At 46.4% G+C, this 13,931-nt stretch overlaps 2 protein-coding genes across 2 annotated transcripts; both read right to left on the reverse strand.

Annotated features, from left to right (window-relative positions):
• Nucleotides 1-2,886: 2,886 nt before the first annotated feature.
• Nucleotides 2,887-9,027, reverse strand: LOC142924693 (exosome complex exonuclease RRP44-like). The gene is made up of 4 exons (XM_076067348.1): nucleotides 9,022-9,027; nucleotides 8,808-8,963; nucleotides 7,126-7,248; nucleotides 2,887-5,117 (listed from the first exon to the last, which is right to left on the reverse strand). The coding sequence occupies exons 1-4, from the start codon at nucleotides 9,025-9,027 to the stop codon at nucleotides 5,040-5,042; spliced, it is 363 nt and encodes a 120-aa protein (XP_075923463.1). The 3' UTR covers nucleotides 2,887-5,039.
• Nucleotides 9,028-9,308: 281 nt separating this feature from the next.
• On the reverse strand, nucleotides 9,309-12,700 carry LOC142924715 (exosome complex exonuclease RRP44-like). The gene is made up of 3 exons (XM_076067366.1): nucleotides 12,550-12,700; nucleotides 10,629-10,846; nucleotides 9,309-9,653 (listed from the first exon to the last, which is right to left on the reverse strand). The coding sequence occupies exons 1-3, from the start codon at nucleotides 12,691-12,693 to the stop codon at nucleotides 9,500-9,502; spliced, it is 516 nt and encodes a 171-aa protein (XP_075923481.1). The 5' UTR covers nucleotides 12,694-12,700; the 3' UTR covers nucleotides 9,309-9,499.
• Nucleotides 12,701-13,931: the final 1,231 nt, after the last annotated feature.

Below are 13,931 nucleotides of genomic sequence, written 5' to 3' on the forward strand. Positions count from 1 at the left end.
TTTTAAAAGTGTTAATCAAACGAGTTGCAGTGACGTCATGGCCGAGTAAGCAGCAATGACCGCTCCTACCCCTACATTAGAACATTACCTTTTTCGACCCAACATAACCACTCGCTTTCCTGTTTGATAGTTTTCTTATTTTTTTCTACCTGGCCTCAGGCACTTTATAGGGGGCCTTGGAAAGCTGGTTTTCTACTTTGGAGCTTCCTAGGGCGATCCACAGCCTCCTTAGGTGTAGGGTCCTCAGTAAGCAACTCGAGCCTGACCTCATGGCTAGGCCAAGGGGACCTTCCGCCTGTATCTTTGTGCTCCATGGAAGACAGATCCCCTAGGAAAAAAGCCATAGCTTTGTCTCTCCGCCCCCCCCCCCCGTTCAAGTTGAGACAAGAGGTCCCGGTGGGAGGAACGAGAGCTCTTACAAGCCCTTTTGTAAAAAAACAAAGAGAATACTGCCCTTCTTCGGGTCCTCAACGAGATGTCGAGTAAGGTTTGCAGGAGGGTGAAGACTCAGGAGGCAGCCACATATGACCCTTCAGACTATGCTAGACGAGCAGAGCGGTGCAATGAAGACCTACGAAGCCAGGCTGCTGGAACCTGAGGAGGCTTACATCAGACTGGACTCTAAGGGACGGGAGTGACAAGTAAACCATACGGCCTCCCGGAGGGGGTCGAGAGCAACGCTCCTCAAGATGCTCTATCCTACATTCGGCTACATCTGCTCGAAGCTCCGGCATTCCTCTCTACAACTGGGCCATCACCACCTACACCAGTCGGCGCTGCGCTGTGACCACGGCATGCCTCCACGCGTGCCTGTCGACGGTCGTGCTCAAGACTGCCCGCATCGAACGCGAGCTCATCTCATTCGTATGGCAATGCTTGCTTCCCGCAGAGCAGACTCTTGTGCACAACCTCTCTCGCATAGCTGTAGCATAATAAATGCACATCCTATACCGTCGGTATACTTACCTGCAGTTGTGGGCACAAGCCCATAGGGGGTGCCACCCTGAGCTGGGAAAGGACAGAGAGAGCCAGGCCCCAGGTGAGGGGTTGGGGGGTTTTTCCAGAGCCCCCTGGAAGGTTCTAGAGAGGGGGCAGTACCGGGGGCGGAGAGCCCCCGAGAGGTGTATTAAAGGGGCACCTCTGGGACAGCTCGGGGCAGTGCTCCGAAGACGAAGAACAGAAGACCAGCCTAGCTAGGACCCTGGGACCCGACATCCTTATAAGGGTCGGGGCCGAGCGCGGACCAGCGGTCAGGACCCGCACCTTGGCTGGGTCGGGTCAGAGTAGCCTCCCTAGCTAGGACCCTGGGACCTCGAGTCCGACGTCCTTGTAAGGGCCGGGCCGAGCTCGGACCAGTGGTCAGCACCCGCACCTTGGCTGGGTCGGGTCAGTTAGCCTCCCCTAGGGCACAGATAGCCAGAGGGCTGAGAGCCAGGTTTGATCAGTGCGAGGGCACGCTAGCCTGGAGGCTGTACCTCCCTAGATAGTGGGAGTTAAGGGGAGTTCTGTTCATAGTTACAAATAAACCGTGTTGCCTCTAAAGACGTCTCCAGTCTCCGTGGAACCCACTACATATATATGTATTTTTATATTTTTACCACTGTGTGATATACACGTTGCCTGCGTGCGGCGACGCTGGATGCTTTCCCCTCTTCCTTTTCCTCATCCCTTCACCACAGAATGAACACGATAACGCGGTCATGCACCTTGGGGGGGGGGGGGGGGGGGGGGTCAGACATTTGTGACGATGTGTGACGAGGGGGAGGGGGGGTTTGAGAAATGTGACGTCACATCAAAATGCGCAACTTTAAGTATAGAATTGTTATAACACTAATTGTTATAACACTCTTACAAAATCAGTGCAGCGCCACGCACTACAATGACAATAGTTGAAGCATGTTTTATTTTCGAAATGGAAATATGGTTTGGGGGGGGGGGGCAGAGCTTTGTGACGTCATATTTGAGGGGGGGGTCTGACTTTTTGTGACGCCGAGTGACGAGAGGTCAAAAATTGCGTGACGTCATTTATGGACGGCCCCTCAAGTGAATGGCAAAATTGGTTTCGATTTACGTTGTTTCACTTACCGTCGTGTTTTTCAATGTACTAAATCGAGAACTTCAGTGCTTGGGGGATTTTGGAGCTGGCTCACCGCCTGGGCTGCTGCTGCCTTCCCACTCGGCTGTGGTTGCTCGAACCTCCGAGTCGTTCATAGCTCGTGGCTTCTAATATCGGAAGGAAGCGGTGATCGTCTTTGTTCGATGGCCAAGAGCTGCTGCTGCGAGGATGACCGGAGTTTGCGTGATGATCGTTTATGCTCCTGGACACGAGATCAGCAAGGTGTGATGTTTCATTTGTGGGAGTTGCACCGCCTGTACGCGATCAACCGTCGACGCGCCCACCCAGGCCCCACGTTTGCCGTGAGGCACCATGAGGGCCTCCCCGACGGCCAGGGCCTCCGCACGGTCGGAGTGGGCAGAGGCCGGCGTTCGACTGGTGGTTTGAAATGAACACGGACAAACATTCGAGCTCACGCTTTTGCTTTGGCAACAATTTTCGTTAATTGGGCTCCGATCGGCTCAACAAGCCTGGAAGCCGGCGCATTTAATCACCTCCGAGATCGAAATGTGGCAAATCGCATGCTAATCAGGAGCAAGTTGGCCCAGGGATTGAGAATCAAATTTGCATGTGAAACGGCGGTGCAGGACTCGATTCGAAGGCGAGTGAATACTGCGCGGTGGTGCATTGCAAGTGGACATTATTATCATCCAGCAGTGACCAGCATGGTGAAGTATGGTCAAAGTAAACCTGACATCCAACATCACGTTGCGAGATGTTCATTCAGCAGTGGAAAACGTAACTTAAAGTAACCAAAATAACAAAGGATGCATGGAAAATAAATCGGTTTAATTTTGTATATAAACGCGTATAACTCATGTGTACATGCTTGTAAATATACGATTCAGCTAAAAAATGTTAAACACATTTACACAAAGTCGCAAAGACATCAACTCGCTTAAATCTTTACCACTACTCCAGGAGCTTAGAATTATTGCCCAAGTACTGTATATACGTGAGCAAAGTTATAACCATTTACGAAACAATTTGAAAACGTGTCAATATTTTGTCAGAAATTATCTTTGCACGTCTAAAGGACAAGAGAAGCTGTAACTAAATGCGCATTTGTAAACGATTAAACCTTAAAATTTTCTGACACCGACATTTTTTCCAAAAACATTCCTTGTGTGATTGCACACAAGGAGTCCGATGGGGGGTGGGGCAGCTGTGTAAAAAAAGCTGAGGTGAAATTCTCCGTTAAACCGACGATTTAAACAGCAACAGCTCGGGGAATTTTATACTCTGTTTTATGCAGCTGACCGCTGCCCATTCATACAGTAAATGGCATCCTCACAAGAATAAGTAACCTAACATCCCTTGCAGGGAATCCTCTCGCGATAAAAAATCTTCCATTTGCCATCCATCACGAGACCCCTGCGGGTGTCACCGTGCACAATCATACTTCGAAGCTTTTGCTCGGATTCCCCAGAGCTTTGCCCTCCGAGTGGCCACCCTAATGGTCCACTCCGACAGGCCAAACCTCGCACAATTGTAGGTTTTCAACTATAATACACGTTTTATGGGTTAGATCGTTTAAATATATAAATGTGTTGTTAAACCCACCACCACCCGACAGCCAATAAGTAAGGTTTGTCACGTAAACAGAACATGTCAATTCGTTACTAGTACAGTCCACCAGTGTGTTGGAGAGCAAAGCCACACCATTTACAATCTAAGTACAACATTTCGCCAGCACTAACTAGCTTCATCAGGCGACAGCCATCACTTGAGAGCATTTCTTTCGCGAATTGGGAGGGGAATCAATGAATGCATATGACTATGGGTATCCATTGCCGATTGGGTTATTTATATGTTAATCAACACACATTATGCATGCGCATTAAGGAACGAGGATTCTCCACGAATCTGGCTGTCGCCTGATGAAGCTGGTTGTAATTACTGGTGAAACATTGTACTCAGATTGTAAATGTTGTGGCTTTGCTCTCCAAGACACCGGTGTGATGTTACTAGTAACGAATTGGCACGTTCTGTTAATGTGACAAACCTTTCGAATTGGCTGTGTTGGTTGGTGGTGGGTTTACCGACACATTTAAATATTTATTACGCGATCTAACCCAAAAAAACCTGTGTTATGGATATTGGTCGCGAAAGCCTACATGTTAAACTGGTTTTCAACTGTTAGATCAGTGGTAGCCGATATGTGAATCGCGATCCATGGGTGGATGATCGCAAAAGATTTTGATTGTGGATCTCGGGACAAATAGGAATAAACACCTCTAATATAAAGCAATTCTTGTTATAGCAGATGGCAAAACAAAATCCCCAACTAAGAATTAATGGATTAATAATATATATTTTAAACCAATAGATCGCACTAGCACTTGGCATGTCTACAGTGTTATATTAGTCGGTTAAATCCATCCGGGTAACTGTTGGTCATATATTGCTGGTAGATCACGGAACATGTTGAGATATACCAGAATGGATCACAGTGCTTTGTGGGTTGGACACTGCTGCGTTAGTCAATAAACACCACCGATTCAATAACCAATATTTTTGTGAAATCACCTTCATCACAAGGGGGTCAGTGTCTTGGCTGGCAAAGAAGTGGGGCATAAGATATCCTAAACCTTTCATACATCTTGACGCGTATACACCTTAATTGGCTGATTGTACTGGTTGGCAAGGTAAAAATTATAAATTAAAAAAAAAATTGCGCTACCATTTGAACCGCTGCGACAGGAGAACGAAGAACCGGTGACCTCTGGATTGCAAGTTCAGAGTGCCAACCGTCTGTTACTTCAGGGTAGCATTTCTCATAACTGCCACTGCTTTTTTCAATTCTTCACCTCTGCTTGTGAGCACAATGTACACTTAATTAACTCTGCAGATGTAAAACCCAGAGTGTGTGCCCACTCATGCACCTCCTCCGACATCTTGTTGACACCGCATCCACGATACACTAGTGCTGTCTGGGTTTCTTAGGCCGGGGAGAAGGCGAGCCCCATGGGGTGGACTCCGCAGGGTTGTAGCTTGGAATCTGTGACAGCGGACACACAAATGGCACAAACGTACAACGAAGATAGTCACCCAAATAAGCCTTTAACAGACTGTGCTGCTGTTAGGCGGCATGGCCCACGAGGGGGTAAGTGGCCAACACCTCTCCCCAGTGCTGATGTTTACACACTGCACCAGGTACTCATTTAAAAAAGAGTTGACCTTGGGTAGGCAAAACAGCAGTTCAGATAATCCTCATTGGTGTTGGCGGTGAGTGGGAATTGTGTTGCCGGGTTCATAGCGCAGCGTGCTAACCACTACATCAATGCTCTCACACACACATATGCGAGTGTTTCCAACACAAGTGATATGTTATTATTACACTTAATAACACTGAAAAACTTCGCCAAGTCTGAAGACTTTTGAGGAACAAGGGGAGAGAAGATGACAACTCCACACAGTAACACACTCTAGTTGGGAATCAAACCCAGTTTTCTTGCTGCAAGATGCAAGGGTTTACCAATGTGCCACCCTGCCGCCCATGGCGATACGTAAACTACCTTAATACCAGTTTCAACGCATGCTTATTTTTAGATATGGGAGGAAACCAGAGAACCCGGAGGAAACCCATGCAGAACAGACTCATGGAGTTTTGTTAAGAAATCTGATATCTATCAAGGCTCCCACACCCTGACTTAGCTTGGTATCTTGAGAACTCGCATTCATCAACAACTGCCCCTAACGACCATTTAAATAGGTCACGTTTCAGATAATGGCCCTTCTTGTGCAATGAACTAGGGCCATAATACAAATCTATTTTATACAACACCTTGCATATCGAAATATCTCAAAAAAGCACTGGACATTAAAAAACTACTCAAGTATAGATACAAGCCAATAGAAATAAAGTAAAAGCCGATAATAACAATAATGACAGTGATACTGACAATTTACAGAGCATGCAAAATGCAATAAAAGCTAATAATAATGATTCCCCTCACAGTAATAACCAATCAGAATCCAGGAAAAGCCAATTAATAACGACGTTTTCAAGCTGGATTTAAACACACGGACAGTCACAACTGATATAGGTAGAGATAGTGTCCCATAGTCTTTGGATATACAGTCTGTTCTATAAAACGGTAGTTGCGTACCTCAAGAACACCGCGTTTTGGAAAAATCGTGTTATACTAAATAATATATTATATGGGGTAAAGCGCAGTCCGCAATAACGCGTGAGATGCGTAACACAGGCTGAACAAAGACTAAGGAACGTGGGTAGCATCTAGAAGCATCCAGCAGCATCCCGCCTTGTGTGATGCTACGCCGAGGCAGCCGTTACAACCGCGTATTCCTACTTGCACGACGTAGTTCCATTCATTCAACCGAGTTATATCCAGTTCGGATCCGCGTTATACAAAAAATGCATTCCTTCATACAATCATCATCGCGTTATATCCAATTTGCCAGTTACAGGAGGTATAGGACAACAGATTGCAGCTCAAAATGCTAGCTATACATATATTTTTTCCATCCAAGACCGGAGTTTATATTTTATTCCTGTGTTATAAGGGTATTACGTTCAGGGGCTAAATGCCAATGGATGGGTCTGATAGCCACGGGAGAGCCTCAGGAGAGAGTTTGTGTCATCTTGCCACCCCCTCCATTGAAGGAGCGCAGACTACAGTGGTGTAAAATGTGGTCCATAGTTTGGGTTGCATGGCCACAATCGTACAGTAGCTTGTTTTAATGGACTGCTATGTATCTGTATGAGTCTCTATGAATCTCTAGGAATCATAATGGGTCTCTCTGTATCTCCTATGTATCTCTGTGTCTCTATGGGTTTACTATACGGTCCCACAGTTTGGGTTGCATGGCAACAAGCGCTATGCTGTGGCTTGTGTCATTAATTTTCGGCCCGCTGACGTTCCGATGCGGCGAGCGTTTGTTTTTTGTGCACTACTCCTGGCGCAGCAAGCAGCAACAGCAGCATGGTCACAATACAAATCGGTGGTATTCCGAGGTTGCGCGTCGCGCCGCACGGTGAGTACCTCCGGGCGGACGAGGTGCATGCGGATCCGCTGGTGCTGCAGGTTGGACGAATCCAGCGACACGCGCACGCACACGCGGTCGAACATGTTCAGCGCGATGCCCTCCACGCACAGTGTGGGGCCCTACACAAAACACAAAGACATATCTCCAATGTAGCCTTAACAGACTGTTGGGGCAAGTGCTGTTGGCGAGGAGCACAGATGAAGGCCGGCATGGCACACAAGGGGGTGGGTTGCCAGCGCCATGCCCGGCCGCCTTTGTCTCCCCAGTGGCGATGTTTACACACCACACCAGGCATTCAATTGAGTTCCGAGTCAACCTGGGGGAGGCCCAGGACCGGTTCAGATAATCATCACTGGTGTTGACCGTGCGAAGGAATCGAATCCAAGTCGCCAGGATCGTAGCGCAGAGCGCTAACCGCTACACTACCGCTGACTGCTCTCTGCCAAGTGCCCTGCACACAAGCACGGATTGACGTAAACCCAACGTTATTATTCATACTATTACATGGGTCACTCAGAAAAGCCTCACTGATTCTCAAAACGTTTGCATTCAAGGTCACTGCTACGTCTTTGTAAAAGGAGGCGAACGATTGATATGTGCTCCCCAAATAAGTAATTTGCATGTAATTTGCCACCCTTGGACCATGATGCTGGCACACGAATAACGTTACAGGATCTTTTAACGTCCACTGTTAAAGCGGATAGCCTGTAAATATTTTACGCTTAATACACACCACAGTATTAATCGGAGTGGCCACCGAGTTTGAAACGCAAACCTCCACAACACACAGCGAATGCAATACCGCTTGGGCCACCTCACCGCGAGCTGAAAACCAGGCATGAGAAGCCGATGGCTGCAATGACCAAACCAACTGAGGGATCGTGATGTGCGGGCCAGCCAAGGAATTTTAAAGCCTTATTTGGCCATCATTAAGGAGTAGATGCAACCCCCCTTAGGTTATATGGAGTGTACAATTGCAGTTAAGAACATACCTAAAATATGGCTGCAAATGTTGACCCTTTTGAGCTTCTGGTCCAAATTAGGCTGTGTGCATTATCCACGCAGAGTGACAATGTAATGCGGCATGCGAGGCATGCTGGAAAGGACCGGATCCACTGGTCACAAATGTGCTTTTTGCCATCTAGAGATCACTTTTTGCATCAACTACTATTTCCCTCATTTGTTTTTATTCTACAAGTACTTTTCTGCCCTTCGAGTTTCTCATTGTTTACAGAAAGCATTAGATTGTCTCTATAATTCTTCCGGATCTGAGGGATTTTACCGTATTTTTAATGTGATGTCCTCTCCGTGACAATACGGGCTCCATCATGGCAGTTATTTCCAAAGCATATTTAATTGTGACCGTTTTATATTTGAAACGCATTTACATCAGTTTATTTTGGTATAGCCCTGTGAGCCATCCGGCTCTAATGTACCCACCGGTGTAACTTCCTCTGTAATAGTCCACACTGCCAATTGGCAAAAAAAACGGAGCTTCGTATCTCACTGCTTTCTTCCACCTTAAACCAAGTGTCTGTGTGTCTGATAGAAACCTAATCGTAGAGAGATGGTCAGGGGGCTTGGGTCCCAGTGCATTAAGCCAGTCCTGGGTTTAAATGCAGAATTCAGCCGTTCGGGAAATGCCAATGCCTCCCGGCTAAGTGAACACATGCCCTACCTCCTCGTCGAAGGTAACGTTGAGCTTGAGATCTTTGGAGTCAAAGAAAACCGTCCCCTCCAAGCCGTACTTGGGAATGAGCACCACCACGGCATTCTTGCGCACAAACAGCACAAAGCCCTCTTCGCTCACCACTCCCTTGCTCTTGAAGAACAACTGAGACCACAACAACAACAGTCGTTAATCACCGCGACGTGGCCAAGAGCAGACACACGCGCATCACTTACCAAGCCCATAATTAATTAACAAAATTTAAGGTAATTTTCTGCATCCGCCCGCTAATTTATTCCAGTTGTGCTATTGGCATCATGTCATGGGGATTATTTTGAGTTCAATCGTGAAGGTACAATGTCAATTGTATTGACTATAATCCTCCATCACCTGACAGAGCCAATCAAATAAAGTTGTCATATCATGGGCAAATGTGCCAAGTGACCAGGTTTTTCAGCAAACACAGAAGAATGCTGAAAAGCAATGTCAAGTGTAGCCAACCAGTACAGCCACGGCACCACCACACGTAAGCGTGCGAATAGAAAACAATTGATTCTTACTACACGCACAATACGATGCCTGCTTTCGTGACCTTAAAAATGGTTTTCAAGAGACGAATGGACGCATTATCAGGTGCCTAAGCACACGCCGTGCAAGCTCCACGTGGCCCACACTTCCGCCTCCCACCTGCGTGTGGAAAGCTACAGACGAGCGTTGGGCGTACTGCGCCATCTTGTGGCGGTAGTTGAGGTTGTTGCAGAGCTGCTGCTGCTTCTGCTTGTCGGTGAGCGCGGGTACGTGGGGTCGGCGCCCACGCACACGGCCAGCAGCCGGTGCACAATCACATCTGAGTATCTGTAACGGTACAGGGAGACAACAACAATAATATTCACATTTGTTGTAGCCTCTATTTAATATGAAGATTAAATTTACAGTAGATACAGGCTGCGGTATGGCCACGAGATGCCAACGGAGCAGCGGTATTAGTCCACAAAGCACCGCGATTCATTCTGGTGGATCTCAGCGGGTTTCACGATCCACCAGAAAGCTACGCAAACAATGACTCAGATGGATTTAACGCTGTGATAGAATACTGTACTCTGGACAAACCACGTTCTACCACCATCTGCTGGTGGAAATTATCTTTGTTAATGTATGAATTTAATTCTTTGTTGAGGATTTTTTATTTGTCATCAGATGTAACGCAAATTGCTGCCTGCTCATATCTGTGTTCTTATTTAAGATCCACAACAAAATCGTTAGCGATCCATGGCAGAATTGCAATTCACTTTTGGCCGCCGCTGCAACACGGCAATGGATTCTTGATTCTGCACGTGGAACACTCACCCTCCTTGTAGGCGTTGGTGTTCTCCGGATCCTCTAGTTTTTCTCCAACACAAGCCAAACAACCATTTAAGGAATTGGCCAAACTTCCCGTTTATACGACCTTTTAGAAAAATAAGTCAAAATCTGAATCTTTATCCTGGAGAAATTCGATTCGCGATAAAAGCTCTTTTTGACAGACGTCCAGTAGGTAAATGATAGGAGTGCTAAGAATAGAAAAGGTAAACAAATCACTAAAAGTAAATAATAGAAAAAAGATATACAAGTTGTATGTTGAACTTCATTTGCACCGTACGTAGCCAATCGTGCTAATCGGAGGTGTACCATAATGACATGTTAACATTGCATAAGTACATCAATTAATAAATCAATTCCTAAACTTGGGAAAGGCAGCACAGTCCCAGACCACACCAAGACAACAACATAGTCCCCTCTATAATCGCGAAGGTCGATTTCACGCATGTGCCTGACGCCAGAGCACGTCACCGTCGAATGGGCGACGTGAAGTGGGTGTAGATGGCGATGGCGAGCCCGTAGTGGTGGGTGTCGGGTTCCATGCCGGAGCAGAAGTAGATGGCCTGCATCATGCAGCGCGTGGCCAGGATGCGCAGCAGAGTGTTGAGGTATGGTGGCGCTCCCGGCACCGCCGCCCGGTCCAGGGACTCGGCCAACGCCTTAGCCGAGTCCACCTGGATCTCGATGTTCTGCGCAAAAAAATCGGGCACACCGGCGTTTGTGAGGTGACTATCCCGCACGTGGCTTGTAGTTCAGTGCTGGGGAAGCAGCAAGGGTTGTGGTGTATTGGAAAGAAAACGTTATTCAGCACACTTCCTGTAGGCATTCAGGTTTCCATAACCTGGCTTGCCAGGAGAAGGCAGTACAGCAAGTGGATTAATCTACATCTGGCACAGTGCCTGGCTGCCTTCCAGCGTTGTCTGTGGTTCGTCACACCTTTTGAGTTGTTCTGCCTCTAAGGGCGAGTGGAAACTATACGGCTACATCTCAAGATAAAGGTAAAAGGTGCAGCCCTGCAATTGCTCACTCAGGCCAATACTGACATGGTTTCAAGACACCTCTGCTTCACAGTAGGGGGTAGCACATTCCCACCCATTTTGAGCATAATGTTCATCACAATAAGTCGACCTGATATTTCAACATTTCAGTGCTGGAATTTATCTAAAATTAAATACAGTACTACATTTATCGTGATGGTTTTTTGTTGCTTATTTCTGTGGAGTAGCTGGGAAACGAGCCGAGTCCTTCAACTCCCTACACTTGATAACACAGTATGTTCAATGCGGCTGCTGGATTTTGAAGCCAGGGTCCCAGCTGTAATCTCTGGGTCATAGGGTGACCCAGGTGACCCTTGCAAATGAGACTATTATGGTCTCTTGAGTTCTCACCCGGTTAAACCAAAAGACCTCAAACAAAAATTTGAGCCACCCGGCGACCTCTGAATTCCTTGCTAGGAGGATGATATTGAAGGAAGGTTAACGGCAATCTAGAGACAGTAGAACCCCTCTTAAAGACGGTAATTGGTTCCACGAACCCGAGCATTAAAGGATTTGGTCATTAAGCAAGTATAGGAAATACGTGTTAAAAGCTTAATTCGTTCCGATAGCATCGAAAGTTTCCCTTGTTCACCCAAAAAACGTACTTTATAATATTTAAACAATGGATATTAATACATAAAGATACTAACATTATAAACACATCATATTAAAATAAACACTGTTAATAAATGCATCAATTCATTTTGATTTAAAGCTTTCGTGACTGCAGGGATTCATATTCTTGGTTCTTTCAGTAAATTCACGTAGAAGGGAAACAATAAAATAATAAAAATATAAAACAATAAAATTCTCACGACGTTTCGACAGCAACACAAGCAATCATCATCAGGTGTGAAAACCACAAGAAAATTTGAAAAAAGCGGAGGTTATTTTAACGTTAGCACCACGGAGAGAGATTTGATAAACCATTTCGGGTCTTAATTGATTGATCATGCTTAAGGTGGCTGTCAGAACGCATCCATTATTTTTTGTCTCCCCCCTCCTCTTTTCCGAACATAGATGGACTCGTCCATCTGAACAAACTGTCAAATCTCTCTCCGTGGTGCTAACGTTAAAAATAACTGCCACTTTTTTCAAATTTTCTTGTTGTGGTTTTCACACCTGATGATGATTGCTTGTGTTGCAGTCGAAACGTCGTGAGAATTTTATTGTTTTATGTTTTTATTATTTTATTGTTTTCCTTCTACGTGGCATTAATTCATATTTACTTTACCTACAACAGCCCGTCGTTAACAGAGAAATGGTCGGTTAAGCCTACACATTGAGCTCTATGGAGGCCCGTTGTTAAGCGATTAGTTAACAAGGGTGGTCGTTAAAAGGGGTTCTAACTCTACCTTTGATTTCGCCGCCTTAACCAAGATGTCGTAGTTGGAAGGCGGAGGCGCCGGGTGGCGTCGGAGCAGCGCACACTCGGGGAATTCGCCTACGATGTGCTCCGCCACGGAGATGTTGGCGAGCAACATGAACACCTCCACCATCGAGTTGGTCTCCCTGTGTACACGCACCAGTTTCCGCCACCACAACACATCAACCACAAGGGTCAAGAATCTTTATCTTAGATTATTTTGCTGATAATAAATTTCCCACGTGATAAGCCACTTTGCTCAGCTATCATTTGTGGTCAGGGTTTTACTTGGTAAGATAAAAATAGTTTAGTTTTATTTGTATATTTGTTTAAGTTATTTGTTTACCTTTCCAATACTTTGCAATCCTAATGTGTGCTTGTATTGTTTGTTGTTGTAACGTTGTGACCTGCCCCAACTGGACATCTGTGAAAAAAGAGCTTTATAGCTCATCGGATTCTTCCAGTAGAAATATATATTTTGATTCTGATAGAGAGATCTGCACAATAGTCGGATTGCAGTCATGGGAGGTGTCTTGTTGACGAGACTCACTTGAGTTCCTTGGTCTGCAGGTCGATCGGGTCGTGGGTTTCGCTGTCCATGTGGAATCGGACCTCAGGGGATGCCAGAATCAATGCCCTACGGGTGGAGAAGGGACATGAGCGATTATCATGTCCAGCCAAAACAACACAGAATCTTAATATAAGACACTTCACAAACTCAGATATTTGAGTTGAACATGCACAGCTCGTTAAGTCAATCCACTGGTGGATGAGGGCCGCCCCATGTCATGCGGGTCGTGGGGTGGTTTTACCGTACTTAACCGTGGTGGTCAGTACGCGTTGGCAAAGGTGGGGGAGCACAGACATGGGAGCATTAAGTAGAGTAAAACAATTTATGTCACTGCATTGTCCTCTATTGCCCACAATGTAGCCCCGGAGCAGCCTGTAACACTCCAATCTAGAAGGATGTTATTAACCAGGTAAAACCTTAACTTCTTTATTGTTGCCTTCATTTCCGCATCTCCAGCTTCTTCAGCCTCCCACTCCCAGCCCCGCTCACTCCCCCCCCCCCCCCCCCTGGCATTTTGCCGTGCTCGCCCCTTTAATCCCTCTAGCAGCACCCCACTTCCCCTACCCCACACCCCCCCTCTCTATCTCTCCCCCCCTTGCTCCCCCCCACTCCCTTACCTATATAGCCTCTTGTTACAACAGCCCTTTTTTGCCCACTTCAGCAATTGTTTCTGGCTGTGGTTGTCCCACCTGAAGAAGGACGCTTGTGTTGCGCCCGAAACGTCGTGATTTAATTTAGTTGTTTTATTTTATAGTTTTACCTACGTGACTTTACTGAAAAAAAAACAAAGAGTATGAATC

The sequence above is a fragment of the Petromyzon marinus genome, chromosome 16 (genome assembly GCF_048934315.1).
Source record: "Petromyzon marinus isolate PM22_M1 ecotype Great Lakes invasive population chromosome 16, UKy_Petmar_22M1.pri1.0, whole genome shotgun sequence".
In the NCBI taxonomy this organism is placed as follows: Eukaryota; Metazoa; Chordata; class Hyperoartia; order Petromyzontiformes; family Petromyzontidae; genus Petromyzon; species Petromyzon marinus.